Below are 16051 nucleotides of genomic sequence, written 5' to 3' on the forward strand. Positions count from 1 at the left end.
TGCCGGCAGAATGTAACACCATGCCAAATATCACCTCGTTTGATACTGAGCCCGAAACAAACAAAAGCAGCATATCGTGCTGCATGTTGCTGTAACATCTCTCTGGAGGATAAAGAACAGAATGAATAAAACATGCACCGCCGGTTTCAAACCGGGCATCGGTTAAATGTGATTTCTGGAGACGGGAAGGGAAATGTGCTGCTTTGGCTCGGCCCCCTCGACCTCACCGATACACGTGGCCCTCCGACTCCCTGGCAACGCCGGCCCCGGCTCTTCCCGCACAGAAGCCCAGCGATGCCCAAGCAAATGTGGCTCAGCGCGCAATCCTATTGGCTGCCCCATCCCATGATTGTCATACTTGCTGTGGAGCCAGCCGGCTCTCCTGTGACCTCATGCCGGCCCACACATGCGGGGGGATTTACTCCCAAGCCAGGACTCTGCAGTCAATCTGGGAGAGCTTCTGTCACCAACATTTCCAGCTCTCTCTCACAGAAAGCGAGGGAAAGAAGAAAGACGGGCAGGGAAATGGAAATTCGGAGCAGGGGTGCGAGAGTTCTTTTTTCATCCATAAACAGCTTTAAACTGCCTTCTGGCGTTCAGCCATGGCTGAGGAGTCAGTTTGTGGCGTGGTTACATTGAATTCAAAGAGGTCACCGCCACCGCTCCTTTTCTGAAGACCCTGTTCCCCGAGCGTCTGTTGCTGTTGAAGCAAGAGTGTTGGGTGGAAACAGAAAGGATCACTGCTCGCTAATTCTGACCAAATTATCCCACCACGAACTCATTCTCACTCCAACTACCGCTCTGTTACGCCGTGTTTTTAGATTAGATTAGATTAAACTTTATTGTCATTACACATGTACAAGTACAGGGCAACGAAATGCAGTAAAATTGCATGTACACAGTCCAACAAGCTTTTGCCGAAACCAGGGATTGAACCAGGGACCTTTAGATCTTCAGTCTAACGCTCTCCCAACTGAGCAATTTACTGGCCCCGTAAAGAAATGCTCTACAGCCATACATGCAAGGCACGCCAACTTTTATTCAGGTTCCTCAAAGGAGTAATGTGATAAAATATTGAGCAACCGGTGGAGTTGCAGCGATAAACAATGTAAAAAAAGGATCACACTGGTATGGTGAGAGGTGAACTTCATGAATGTTACATGGGATTTTGCCCCAAAATAGAGACTCTGGATCACTGGGGAGATGCAGGGATGTCAGAAAGACAGTCGTGCTGATTCACGTGATTTATTGTAGCAGCTGGACCAGCATGGGTCACGATGAGACAAGGAAAAAAGTTCATTTTACATGAAAACAGCATAAATAAAGAATACAATTAGGGCTGTCACGTTTATTCATTTTTTACAATTTAATTAAATATTTAACTGCACATTTAGCAATAAATTAATCACGGTTAATTCCTGAGCTTGCTGTACTGCATTATTAAAAGTATGCCCGAGATAAGTTTAGGATAGACTCTGACAGTAAATAAAATGTCAATAGGGTTAAATCGGACAAAGCGCTGTAAACTGTGTCACACGTGTGAATATTTCCACCTGCCTTGACAAAAAGACACATCCAGTCGCAGGAACATCGCAAGCATGTTGCTCCCATGTTTGAGAGCCTCAAAAGTTCATACAAAGTGTCATCTGAACTGCCCCTAAAACACCATCTTTAGTGACAGATTGTGCATTCTGGTCATGTCGGACCCCACACAGGAAGTAAACTAAAAAAAAATGTCAGGCGAATTATTTGAGTTAATTTAGTTTAACACATGAATTAAGACATGTCTTAATCTTGACAACCCTAAAAATTACTTGCAAATGAATTCTAAAAATGTACCCCAGTACAGAGAAACTGGATAAAAAAATCAAAAGATCACTTTTTTAAATGGTTGGTTTTGTGCATTTGCGTCCCCAGTAGACTAGTCCAACACAAATTATTTCAGATCAAAACAATGGTAGGAATAGAATTTTAATCACTATTTTTACATATTTTATTATAGCATCCTGATTAAAACAAAAAGTGTTAGAACTGATAATACTGAAGAGAAGAATGTCGGCGTGTAAAACAGGCCGCCGTGCACTGCGAGTACGAGCTGCTGTACATTTACCCGCTGTATGCTCTGACACGATGTTGGACTGCCATTTGCTGCTTCGCCGCTTTCCTACAGACCAATCAGGGCGATTCACAGCAGCAAGCATATCTTCAGGGCATGATTTATTCCCGGTTATTCTCAGGACTTACTCACAGAGCAACAGAGTGGCAGCGCTGTAGCTCCTAGCGTGCGCTGCAGAGAACACGCTCAACACACCAGGTTCATCTACATGCGGCTCGGTGTCACAGAGGAAAGGTCAACAGCATGCACACTAGGGCACCTGAATATAATAACCCGTGGCTTCAGGAAAAGAGCACAGGGTGAAAGCGGCACAGACAGATAACAACCAATTTATTAGGAGCACCTACCTCACTGTATATCTCCATTTTACAGGTAGTTCTCAATAAGCATCAGGACTGGGAGTCATGTGTAACATCAGAACGAAAAAATATTTCCACCACATAGACTTACAGACACATGCAGGGTGAACTTAGTTAATACAGAAAAAGTCTAACATGCGGTGGTATGCTAACCAGTGGTATAAAGTGAATAAAGTGAAGTGATTGTCACACAGTGAAATTTGTCCTCTGCATTTAACCCATCACCCTGAGTGAGCAGTGGACAGCCATGACAGGCGCCCGGGGAGCAGTGTGTGGGGACGGTGCTTTGCTCAATGACACCTCAGTGGCACCTTGGCAGATCGGGATTCGAACCAGCAACCTTCTGATTACGGGGCCGCTTCCTTAACCGCTAGGCCACCACTACCCCTCCTGGGGTATTCTCCCCAGGAGGCCGGGGATGACCGGAGAGCAACATCCTATCATATTTATGCCAAATTAACTTGACAATGGATTTAGGCCAAAAAAAAAAAAAAAAGTACATTTAAACAAGGCGGCATCCGTTTCGAAAGACCGTAACGAACGAAAAACAGTCTACTGCATGGAAAACCTGGCAGAGTTTTACCAACTGGTTTGGGTGATAAGTGCTGTGACATGAGATGGCCACGGCCGCAGCGGGGAATGTGGGCCATGATTAGGTGGGCTAGACAGGTCTGACAGATGGACAGCCGGATTAGTCAGAGACGCGTATCAAACGCGGCGGTACACTTGCAACAGTTAGCGCCACGCATCCACACAGAAAAAGCCAGCAAAGCACACGACAGTCCTGGCTCCCATTACGCTGCAGCACCGTGGCTTGTGGCGAAACAACTTCCATCCAAGAGTAAAGATGTCAAGAAAAGAGGATATCTTATCCCTCCTTAAAGTGTGAATTCCGATCACAACAATACAGACCTTCATATCTTAATTGCCACCCATACTGCACTGCTGCGGCGTGGTGGAACAAGTGGCGGAATGTACTCTGTACTCCACGGCTTTGCTTTAAGTTTTTTGTCTGTGTGGATTAAAATGTGCATGTGAGCATTGTTTTACATATTTTTTTTTTAAATTAAGGATAAGGAAGCAAGCAGGGCAAAATTCGAATCAGTGGTGCACTTTTTACCTCCGTTTGCCGCTGACCTCCTGCCTTACAATTTTTGGAACTTTAGAGGTGCCTTGCGACAACTCTCTGCATGACCCTGCGCACCCATGAGTTGCTGAGCGGTTCCATACTTTGTATTGGTTGGTGTGCCAGGTTGGGGCTGGAGGAGGCACGATTTGTGACATCAGCAGGGAATGTGAGAGGGCATTGCAAGCTTGTTTGGTTTCGCTTTGTTGACTTCCTCCTAATGCTTTGATCGCATGTACTTATGGAGTGTGACCCACTACTGACCCTCTATTGAATTCAGCTAAGCGTGCAGCCCAACAGATCAGAGTCATATTGTCCTATGTTTTGAATGGATATGTATGGGTTTATGTTTATGTCAGTTAATGCAACAATGTGTAATGCCACAAATATCCATAATCATTTAGATACACATTTATAATACATATGTACCTCATAGTCTCAACAATGTAATGTAATGTCCCCCTGAAGCAACTCAGGGTTAAGTGTCTTATTCAGGGACAGAATGGAAGTAAGTGGGGTTTGAACCTGTGGTTTATAGGGGAGTGTTTAACCCACTAGGCTAAGAAAGGTTACACATATTTCTTGTGCCTGTTGCAAGTGTTGTTTTTTGCACTCGTGCTGGCTGTTTTGTGTGAGGTGACAGAGTCCGTCTTGTCTGTTGTCCTCCTGCAGGTTCGTCACTCTAGCTCACAACTGACTCACAGATCTCAACTGTCATGCATGTCTTTCACAGAGACTCACCGTCCTTCCTGCTGAAGATGGCCCTTTTATGTTCTCACTTAGCCCTCCTTCATTTCTCGAGGGCAGTCATTACGGTGACATTACAGGAAAGTCACCAAGGTCGAAATCATGAACTTGCCGCTTGTTATATATACGGTGGCGTGTGTTTGTGTCCATGCATGACTGAATATAATTAGCGTGGCCTCCAGAAAATAGAATGGAATTAGGCCAAATGGTGGAGGTATGTCTGTGAAGCGCATTTTAATTAGCTACAGAGAGAGAAATGAGAACAAGAGTAGAAAAAAATGGCAAAAAGTAGATAGTGACCAAAAGAGAATGTAAACACTACATTAATTATTTCTCTAATAATTCACTACAGTTTCGTCAAAAGGGTGTCACTGCTAAACATGTGGATACGCAGTGGATATAAAAGTACGCACACCTCCTTGAAAATGCAAGTTCTTTGTCATGTAGAAAAATTGGACCACAATAAATCATTTCAAAACATTCACCACATTTAATGTGACCTATAACCTGTGTAATTCAATCTATAAGGGAAATAAAAATAAATAAATACATGTAATTAAATCAAACGGTGCTTCTACAAAGCATTCATTTAATGGTGTGCACACTTATGCAGGCAGCATATTGTATGTTTTAATTTTTCCATATTTGTTGAATTTTCAATTGAATTGTACATCTTATAGGTCACATTACAAGTGGGGACATCAAGGTACACTTGTGTTGTGTCTGATTTATGTACCCGGTTTCAGGTAGCTTACTATGTATATCCAAAATAAATATGAACAGTCTGGTTTCACACCAATATTTCCCCTGACAAATCTGACTTGGTAAAAAGCCATTATGATCACACCCTACATTTTACTAAAGACCTTTCCTCTGTCCTCAACCTTTTAGGCTTCATTGCCATTTTTTCATCTTTTTAAACAGGTCTTGTGTGTCCAAGATGGGTAATGGTGTTACTATTTACTTTTTTAAAAAAGTCGATGTGTCGTGCTGGAGACAGAGCACCGCCAGAAGTAAACCCACAAGGTCACCTTCTTAAAGAAGAAATTGCCATACAGTGCTGGTCATCAAGTCCTAGTAGACATACAGGTATGTTTAATATTTGTGGCAGTTAAATAATTATCAGATCATTTCAGTAGTTTCATGTGTGTTCTGGTGAAAATGTGGGCTGAAACGATCATGTCGCTGACAACGCTGCCACTGATATATTGATGATGAATAAGAGCTGTCAATCATTGCTATGGGCTCGTCCCATAGAAACATAGATTATAAAAGCAACATTAAGAAATGTCTTTTTAAGGTAAGCTTTTGATAAAAGGGCTGGATGGGCAGGTACTTCCTTCTCTCCAAGATACAAATTATCTGCAAGCGATACACTGATTGTACAGCTTTGAAAACAGGGCTCTATTAGTAGTACTAATTGTTGCAGAATTATTCTTATTCTTATGAAACATTATTTAGTATTTGAACGGAACTACTTTACCCATCTGGGCAGCCAATTGCGAAACAACGCAAGGCGTTCAGCAACAGGCTGGTTACACCGGCCAGCGCGCAGACCTGCGGTAGGCTTAAAGATCTCGTTGAACGCAATGAGCTCGGACTTCCGCTCACCGCACAGCTGTCTTAAAGTGTGCCTGATGGAAACGCCCCTGCTGAGGTAACCACACAGCGAAGAGGGGGCTGGGGAAAAGGCAGCCATGTGTCAATAAAACCCGGCATAATCTGGGCCCCTTAGCACCATAAACCATAGGAAAGGAGATTACACCCACGCTGGCAGAGTACAAGCATGTGTTTCTAATGGAAGGGGGGCAGAATGCATACAGATGCCACTTATGGACATAAAAGACAATGGGCATTTAAATAGGAAGCTCCGAGACGTGTGGCAGGAGAGAGACAGGGACAGGTGAAAGCGTGTGAGATAATGAAACGGAGGGAATCCCGGGAGAAGGACCGAGATGATCGGGAGAGAGAGAGACAGAGAGACAGGAAAGGGGAATGTGGGCACAGTGATGTCAGTTGAAGTCCTCGGCCTCGTCACTCTGCGCTGGAAGCCTGTGTGTTTGTGTGTGTGAGGGGCGAGGAGGAGGGTGTGTTCATGCATCATTAAACAGGTGAAGAGCACCACCAGGCTGAGTTGTGGAGGGAGCAGACAGACATCTGGGTACACAAAGCGCAACGGCTCTAACGGTCCCTCCCTCGTGGGGGGGGGGGGGGGCGAAGGGCGAAATCCGTCCCTCTCTGTGCCCACCTCCCCCTCCAGTGAAACACGTGACAGCGTTTCTGATGGAGAAGAAACAGACAGAGGGAGCGTGCTTCTCCCGGACCCACCTGGTGACATAAAAACCAGGAAGCCACATTCCGATTCTTTTCCACACGTACATTCAACGGATCTTTTACTACGTTACGCCGCTCACACTGCCAATGGCCATATAACAACTGGAATAAGATGAGATTTCCCATGCAGTAGTTGTTATAAACCGGACGAAGACGGGCTATTCAGTTATCCGTGTCTCACCAGAGAAGGAAGCGGCAAGCCACACATTCTGTATTGATTTCCTTTATTTCAGCCGTTCAGGGAATGTAATGTCGTTAAGATTCATTAGGTTAACTTCTCAAACCTGACTGCGCTGGTTCCTCAACATCCTTCTTAGTTCACAGTCGACTGTCAGTGTCTTTAATTGCCTCCCATCACATTACACACAAGCAGTGGTTCGGAGCAACAGTGTCTGAGCAAGAATTCTTAATATATAGAAATATGAGCGCAGCGGAGACAAAGAGATGCTGGCGTGCAGTTATTGCACGCAAACATGAAAACATCGACAGCTCGGGGAAGGTGTTCGTGTAAAATGCACGCTGTGGTTATTAGATACACGGTCGGCGTGGTGTGCATTAATAACTCGATAATAACCAGACGGAACCTTTTCGCGGTCACGGCGGAGCACCAGACGGTTCGCAATGTTCTTACACGTCCACGCGTTGCACGAACGTTTCTGCGCGTTTCGGTCGCCCCGGTGTCAGCTGAGGTGACGGCTCGGTCGTGGAAAGCTCCGAACCCGCGCCACACTCACCACAACTGTCGCTTGGGAGGGATGCAGTTATCTTTGTTGGACGCCGTCACCCCCATGGCCATCTGCATCACAGTGATGTATTTCTGGTACTTCATTTTGTCCGCCCGCTACGAGGAAATCCCGGCCACGCCGCGGCATAGGTGGTGGTAGTGGAGTGGGAGAGTGGGAGAGTGGGAGTTGAGTGGAGTTGTAGTCTTCTACCGCCTGGCATCCGCGCTCAGCGCCACAACGCCATTTCCATCGGCGCGACAGGAGTGACAGGAGAAGGAGCGGAAGAAGGAGCGCTCCCCACGGCTCTCGACAGAAGCGGCCACGCCGCCGCGACCCACGTCCGCGCTGCCATTAATCTCATTAGCGCTCGGAAAAGACGCGCCTAATCCCTTCAGTTTGAGTTAAGGCCGCCGCATCGCCGAGTTTCGGCGCCACTTTGGACTCTTCGGACCCGTGGAGGACAGAAGGGGGATCTGACAGCAGCCTGAACGCTCGTGAGTGAGGCGGGAGTGAGCGAGCGAGCGAGCGAGCGAGCGAGCGCGCGCGCGCGCGCGCGTGCGTGCGTGGAGGGATGGAGAGAGGGACAGAGGGAGGACTGGAGAGAGGGCCACTCAGCTGATGTAAAAAATAGATTTTCGGTGCACGTGCAATATGCAAGGGCATGAAGTTGAAATAAAATCTACAAAAGGCTTAAAACATACATATAGATTTTAAAAGGGGGGAAGATGGTTTTAATGTGATTAGCCCACACAAAGCAGGGTCTGCCTAATAAGGGAGAGGGGGAAGGGATGGACATCGAGAGGGGGCGGGCTTATAAAATAGTACATGTGTAGGAGGAAAAAAAAAAGTACAGTCAATAATCAATTGTGTTTTGCTAAAGACTGCGCCCTATGGACCACTCAGTAATAAAAAATGAAAGACGGCGCGCTCGTGACCGGCTGCTAAGAGCACCCACTCGGCGTCTATATTTAATGTGCCCTGGATGATGCAACATGGTGTCTGCGCGGTCAAATGCATGCTGCCTTACACAGACCTTTCAGAGGCATTGTGTAAAAATAAATCAGTAGACCGCCCATGATACACCGAAAAGTGATTAAGTGGTGACCTTGTGCTGTATGTGAATCCAATTTAGTGACCCTTGGTGTGGTCCACAGAGCTCCGAAGGACAGTTGTGATTATGCTTAACTTCCTAACTGGCCAGTCTGAAAAGGAGCCCTTTGAACCGCAACCTTTTATGTGTATTTCGGTGGCTGTGAGTCTGTCTGTACAGCAAGAGAACAAGAGCACAATGAAAACAAACAAATAACAGAAATTGAAGTTGATGAAGATTTGATGTGTGGAGAAATGAATATAAGTAGCCTGAAGGGGTGATGACAGGCTACAAAGACACCACATGAAAAATATATGTTACATGTCTTATCATTAGAAAGGGTGAAAAGGGTTGGGTCCTGTGGTCAGCACAGGCAGGAAAAGCTGGATTAAAATTTGCACTGGCAGGTGGTCCCCGAGGGCTGTTGAGAATCACTGTCTCATTAAATGATAAGAGCATGGGGCTTAGGACAAGGGGCTTGGTGGAAAATTGAACACTATGAGTTTGAGATCTGCATTGATCACATGCTTACTTGATACATAATTGTAATCTCATAATTAAAGCAAATTGGAAAATGTCGTGGTTGGTAGGTTGATCCCCAGTTTTGAACTCCTCTTTCACTACCACACACAAATACACACACACACTTATGTACAAGGTAATGGAACGTTTTGTCTGGATCCTGTGTCAGGCACATCTTTTACTGTGACCTCTTGATGGACATCCTAAACAGAGTTCCCAGATTATAGTTAATTAGTTAATTTAAAGTAGATTGTGGGATTAGTGTGCCTAGTTTTAACCCTAAACGTATACAACTGTTGTGACGTCAAGAGTCTGTCTCCATTAGGTCATCAGATCATTGTTCTTTCTGGTTGGATAGGACCTGGGTAGACTGCAGCGCAGAATAACAATTCACCTCAATCACACTAATACCACTTAAGAAATGGCAGCAATCTTCATTGGGGGTGACATGTATAGTAATTTCAGTTTTCCCCCCAAGAGCAGGGGGAAATCCCTTTACAGCTCAGACAGGCCTTTGATTTCTTGACCAATTAATCATCATTTTAGCCCTGAGCTTTGCACAACACTGTAGTTATCAAGAGTCAGACGGAACTGCCTAAGGTCAGGGGTCAGAAGGTCAGCATCATGAACTCAGTTTGGTAATTGATTCAGCTCGATCCTAATGCAAGACCAACTGGACGAGTCACACTGGACCAGAATCAATTAGGTGGTACTGGGACTCAACTGGTGTACTTACACAGCGCAATCTTGGTGAGATATGATTTCACATCAGGCCTGTGATGTCACCAGCGGGACTGCAGGAAATAGGTCCCTCGGTGGAGGCCATCTGTCAGAGATGGAGATGCTTAGTCACAGTACTAACACAAGACGTGGCAATTAATTATTAATTCACAAAACCACTTCAGACACCATCGGAAGCTTAATTTAAGTGGTTCATTACTGACTGACTGACAGTGTCCAGTTATTTTACGGTTGGTCAAAAGACAATGAAGAAGTAAGGAATGTACTGAGTGAATATGGATTAAACAGGTAACTTAAAAAAAAATTACAATTAAGCATAATTCAGAACTGCATTAGAACAAAAATGTCTTTTTGTGGCTATAAAATGAATACTGTTACAACAAGATAACATTTATTTTTTATTTTGTAATATTACAAAGGTCTTAATGTATGTATGGAAACAGCAAATTGAATGCAAAATGCCATTAAAAAACATTTTTACTTCACCCCTTCACCCCACACCATTTCCCGTTATCACCACCTCCCCATCAGCACCTTCACCATCCTGTCCCCACCACAGGCCATACAATATACCATATTCAGTAAAAAATGTGGTCTGCACCTGTGAAATGCTGACAAAATTTATATTTCCTGACCATAATCAGAAAGGCATTGGATTTTTTTTTCTAAAAATTTAAGAATTTGCTACTTAAATAGCTGCTTAAAACAGGCTAATTGGGTCAAAATTAAAATTGTCCACTAACCTGTCAATGTTCCTTCAAACAGCTGTTATTTCTAGCATGCTTATATATACAGCTCTAGTCTGCCAGCATGGAAAGCAGGACCAATCCTGTAAAACTGATGCATGTGAGTGGAAGTGGGATCAAGTTTTTCTTTTTTAATTTGAAAATGTCTTTTGTAGCATTAAAAATAGCATATTGTAACCCTTTAAATTCCAAGGGAATGGTCCTTAGCCAGATATTTTACTTTTTACTTTTATTCTGTTACTGTATTTTTTCATACATTCAGTGACTTGCTGGGGAGCTCTCCATGGTTCTGGTTGAGTTTGCAGGGTTAATGTATAGGTACTGTAAATCTTAATTCATCTGATTAATGTATAAAACTGGTTTCTCTTGCATAGCCCTGTTCAAATAATTTTTTTTAACAAGATTGTCTATTTGCCCAGCCAGTGCTCGACACATTTGTAAGGTCAAGACTCACCAAGGAAAACATTTCAGACGAGGATTTATCCCATCTCTGTACATCAAGGGAGTCACATCAAGTACACTACGAAGACAGCTTGGTTATGGCACCATCCTCAAGCTCTCGTTAAGCAGCAGGGAGTTGTCTACAGTGAGTCGTGATCCTGGACAGTCCCTCCAAGCGGTGCATGTGCACTAGCACCACAGGAGAGGCAATCATTCACATTATCTCCAATGACTAGGGTATATTTGACAAGTCAAATCAGATTTCTCTTTGTTTTGTTTGCATGTTTTAGATCAGTAATGGTTCCCATTACCTGCTGTTATATAATAAAAGTAATATGATATAAGAGAACCCACCACATCCCATGCCAGCAGCTAGCAGAAAAACAAAGTACTTGACCAGCATGTGTTAATGTTATGCTTCATTCTTCCAATTAGTCTCTAATTACAACTGTAGCTAATGATTTAGTTTCACTGCAAGTCTTTTTGATTAATTTGCTTGTTGGGTGTACTCACTGTTTCCAATGGACAGTTTGAGCCTAACCCAGCCAATTCCATACATATTAAAATAACATATTGATATTATACTCAATCCATTCAGAAATTATGTTTCTGTAGAAGTGGTTATCATGGTTGCCTAATCCGTAAAAGGTCCTTGGTTCGATACCAGGCAGAAACAGTCCAAATTTTTCTGCTTATGGCCATATCACTCGAAGAATGCCCAATCTTGTCTGATCAAGGAAGCTAAGCAGGGTTGGGCCTGATTAGTACTTGGATGGGAGACTAACAGGGAATACAAGTTGCTGTAAGCTTTAAAAGGGGCAAATAAGGAAACAGACCGGTAATCAGAAGGTTGCTGATTCGAATCCTGAACCACCAAGGTGCAACTGAGGTGCCACTGAGCAAAGCACCGTCCACACACACTGCTCCCCGGGCGCCTGTCATGGCTACCCACTGCTCACTCAGGGTGATGGGTTAAAAGCAGCGGACACATTTTGTTGTGCACAGTGTGCTGTGCTGCAGTGTATCACAATGACAACCACTTCACTTTCACTTTTAGTGGTGCTTGTATGTGTAAAAAAAGATAAAGGAAATTAGGGTTGATTTTAGAGGTTCAAGCAATATGACCCAGGCCATCAACTATCATTATGGGTGAGGAGGATTCAAGGAGATTCATTGATTCTGTTGATGGAGGGAACTTGGATCTTGCAATGCTGCTGGAGATCTTCAACCAGTCAGTGGCAATGAGTGCCATCTACCGGACTGCGTTCTACTCAGCCGTGATGCCAACAGGATCAATAAACTCATTTGCAAGGCTGGTCAAGAGATGGAAGTTCAGGAAGTCAGTGAATAAAGTACTCTCTACCAGCCAGACTAATTTTCCAGTAGACTCATCTCGCTCTACTGTTATGAAGAATATTTGTTCCTTTCATAGAACATCATCCAATGGTCATATTTGGAAACATATTTGCTCATGCATAAATTTGGAATATTATTCCCTTGTCTTTAATAAAATTGTTTTAAAGCTTTCTCTCACTTTATACTGTTACTGTATTCACTGTCTGGTGGCCAGGTCCGGCCCTAAACATTTGGAGCCCTAAGCAAGAATTAAGGTGGTGCCTCCAAAACTATGTTTTTTAACCAACTATGCCTCTTGCAAGCTACAAGACAGCCAGCCCCGCCCATGGCCAGCCCCTCTCCCTCATTCCTCTGAGAACTATCTTAGATCATGATTCTTTGAGCATTTTCTCCACTTACTTTCATGTTGTCATGCTCCATACTCAACACTTGTTTTAATTTGAATGTAGTCTTAAGTAGATTTAATTTGCAGATACACATTATTATAGATTTTGATGTTCTTCTAAGCACATAACTTTGCTTTGTTTTATTTTAATGTTGATCAAATGCTGGTCATCCAAGTTGCTTTGTCAATGATTAGTTACACATCATATCTCACCTCATAATGCTTACTGTAATAACATCCACTATATTATAATGATAAAAAATGTTCCCAATACTTAAGGAAATGTTTCATGGTATTATGTGGACATTACAGGACACTAACTGAAACCCCTGCTTACTGAGCATAGTGGTCAGTGGATGCTGCTGTAAACATGCACTGTTTGTGGACATTAAATCGAGTTTCAACACCATTGTGCCAAATCCTCTCACCTCCAAACTCTCCCAGCTGACAGACAGAAAGCAGTAAGCCTCAGGGGGACCATTTCTGAAACAGTATTGTGCCCCTCAAGGATGTGTCCTCTCCTCTCTGCTGCTCTCCCTCTACACTGATGACTGCACCTCCAGGAACTCAGCTGTAATTCAGGATCATTCAGTATGGTGATGAATCTGTAAGCCGAAAGGAAGTTGAGCGGCTGGTGCTCTGGTGCAGTTAGCACAACCTGGAGCTGAACACGCTCAAGACTGTAGACTTCAGGACACGTCTCTTAACACTGCTCCCCTCATCATATCAGACAGCCCAATGTCTTCTTTGGAGACCTTCAAGATCCTGGGTACTGAAACTTGACCTGAAGTGGGAGACCAACATCTCCTCCATCCTCAAAAGGAACCAACAGGGGATGTCCTTCCTGACACAACGGAAGAAGTCCAGTCAGGAGCTGCTGACCCAGTTCTACAGTCTGGTATGGAGCAGCCACCAAACAGGACAGGAACAGGCTGCAACGGATTGTACAGACAGCAGAAACGATCATCTGTGTTCTAAATTGCACACATTTGTTTATCTCACAACATCGGCACAGAGTGCAGATCGGTGTATGTTAAGAATAATAGCAAGTATCACCAGCAACGTGCACCGCACACATACAACCTGCTGGCCCTTTCCCTCCATTCTCCTAATCCTCCTTCACACTGATAGCCAGTGGCTGATTTCCAAAATGACCACTGGTGCTGAAGCCAGTGGAATGTATACATACAAACCTTTTATACTGCTTAGCATCAGGGGTGTGATGAATGATTAAAACATTTTGCACCACTATTAGCTATCAGCTTTTTCCACACATGGTTTTATGCCAAAAACATCTGTCTATAATCTTAATACGTTACATAGAAGAATATGTATGTGTAATATGAGCATTTGTTTTGCACACCAGTTACATAATGTATTTCATGTACAGTAAAAAGCATTATAGAATTTATTTCTATAGACCAATAAATTATCTGTGTCTGTATAGTTATTAAATGAAAGATTTATTAGCACATATAAAATACCTATTCAAGGATAAATGCGGCATACAAAAGTCTTAAAATTACTTGACCTTCATTTAGACATATGGTATATTTAACTCATGTCTGCAGTATCTCTCACCTGCTCAACGTTGCCATTACTATTTCTCTAGCATCATTATCTCCTTCACTCTGTGTTTCTGGCTTACTTTGTCTCCCTCTATCTCACAGACACACACACACAACAGAAATAAGATGGAGTGCTTTCTGCCTCTCAGTGGAGAAGATCTGGCTGGCAGCCATATTCATTAGAGAAAACACAAGGTCAGGGGAGGTGCTCAGCAGCTGACCCCACACACAAACAAACACCCGCCACACCTGGCCACAGTAGGTTTTCCCAATTAAAACCTCACACCTCTCCGTCACGGGTGACAGAGGGACATTAGTGCTGAGAGGTGCTGCGTGTCTCTTGCTGAGCAAAGGGCAGAGTGGCTAAAGTTTCAAAAAGACGGGAGGAAAAAAGGGTGACAAGTGGAACACTTTAAAACGGATTTAAGATTGAGATTTCTTGGTAGCACCACCCATCCAAATGTGTTGATTATCCTGGTCCATAAATAACACCATCCACCCGCCGGCCATCGGCTGGAATTAATCACATGACCTGCTGGAGCCAGATTAACTCGGCAGCCTTGGACCGTAGCGCCTCACACGCGGTCGCAAACAAACAAACATTTCCCTCTCACTCTTGCTCCATCACACTCCCTTTTGGTTGATCCGATGGTTTCCATGGAGAAGGACAGTGTGTATCAATCTCAGATTAAACAGATGAATATGGACAGATTTTTTACCGCAGGGTGTGACTGTGATAACTTTCCCGCAGGAGCATATTTCCATCATCTGGACTATCAATTTATAAAATATATGTCCATGCACATACACATACATCCAGAGGCACAGCAGTGTGCTCACATATACACACAGAAAATACACTAACACAAGAGCAGATAAAAAACATAAAAAATAAGATACATGTACACCATAAAATGTAAGAACGTGAAAATGCGATTCCAGACCTACCCAGCAGCCTATTAAAAATGTACAATGCATGTGGTTACTTCAATATAATAATACTGTATGGTACTTCAGGCAATGTCTTATCGTGTAGGAACAGGAACGGGACTCAGGAGCAACTCCCAGCCTTCGCTGCTGTCACCAAGGCAGTGATTGCATTCTGTGCTGGGGTGGAAGATGGGTAAGCCTGATACGCACCATTAGGTGGGAGCCTGGAGGTGTGAGGCAGTGATGAGTACAACATTCTGTCTGTGGTGCTGCTGCACAGCAGGGTGCAGCGAGGGGAAGGAACCGCGGTGTCCTCTTGTTCCACGCGACCACTCCCCCCCCCCCTCCAGGAGACAGACTTTTAGCCTACTGGTGCATCTCCTTGAAAATAGCTGGAGTGAAACTGAAGCCTGCAGGTGAGGTCTTTGAGTATTTTAAAGCTCTACCCCAGAATTCATAATTCACTACACCTGGCCTTCTGGGATGGAGCTTTAGGGCTTCAGAACAAAGAGATGGGACTGCTGATTGTGTGTTATTATATTATTGACTCATTAAGAACACTAATTAGAAACAGACCTAAGGAAATTTTTAAACATGTGCTGTCTAATTATCTAGATTCTTGCCAATAGCAAGATTTTAAATTATGTTTTGAGAGAATCAAAATGGAGACATGTACCTAAAAATGAAAATGATATACATTTGTGTGAAATGATCAAGAAGCCATCATCACCAGGATTGTAAGACCATTACATTGAAGGACACTTCAACTGACTCAACGCATTCAATAGACATCAACATACACATAGAATCCTTTCCTGGAAATAGAAACCACTGTTACCATGGCAATGAGTCAAGACCGCTCCCA

The 16051-nt window shown here is 43.8% G+C and overlaps 1 protein-coding gene across 13 annotated transcripts in view; it reads right to left on the reverse strand.

Moving 5' to 3' along the window:
- tjp1a (tight junction protein 1a) overlaps nucleotides 1-7914 on the reverse strand; it is an 87850-nt gene extending 79936 nt beyond the window's left edge. For all 13 annotated transcript variants that reach the window (XM_028956057.1, XM_028956062.1, XM_028956052.1 and 10 more), the window contains exon 1: nucleotides 7417-7914. In XM_028956057.1, the coding sequence (XP_028811890.1) occupies nucleotides 7417-7511 (95 nt within the window). In that variant the 5' untranslated portion in view covers nucleotides 7512-7914. The remainder of the gene's footprint in view (nucleotides 1-7416) is intronic.
- Between the last annotated feature and the right edge of the window lie 8137 nt (nucleotides 7915-16051).

The sequence above is a fragment of the Denticeps clupeoides genome, chromosome 16, assembly GCF_900700375.1.
Source record: "Denticeps clupeoides chromosome 16, fDenClu1.1, whole genome shotgun sequence".
Taxonomy (NCBI): domain Eukaryota; kingdom Metazoa; phylum Chordata; class Actinopteri; order Clupeiformes; family Denticipitidae; genus Denticeps; species Denticeps clupeoides.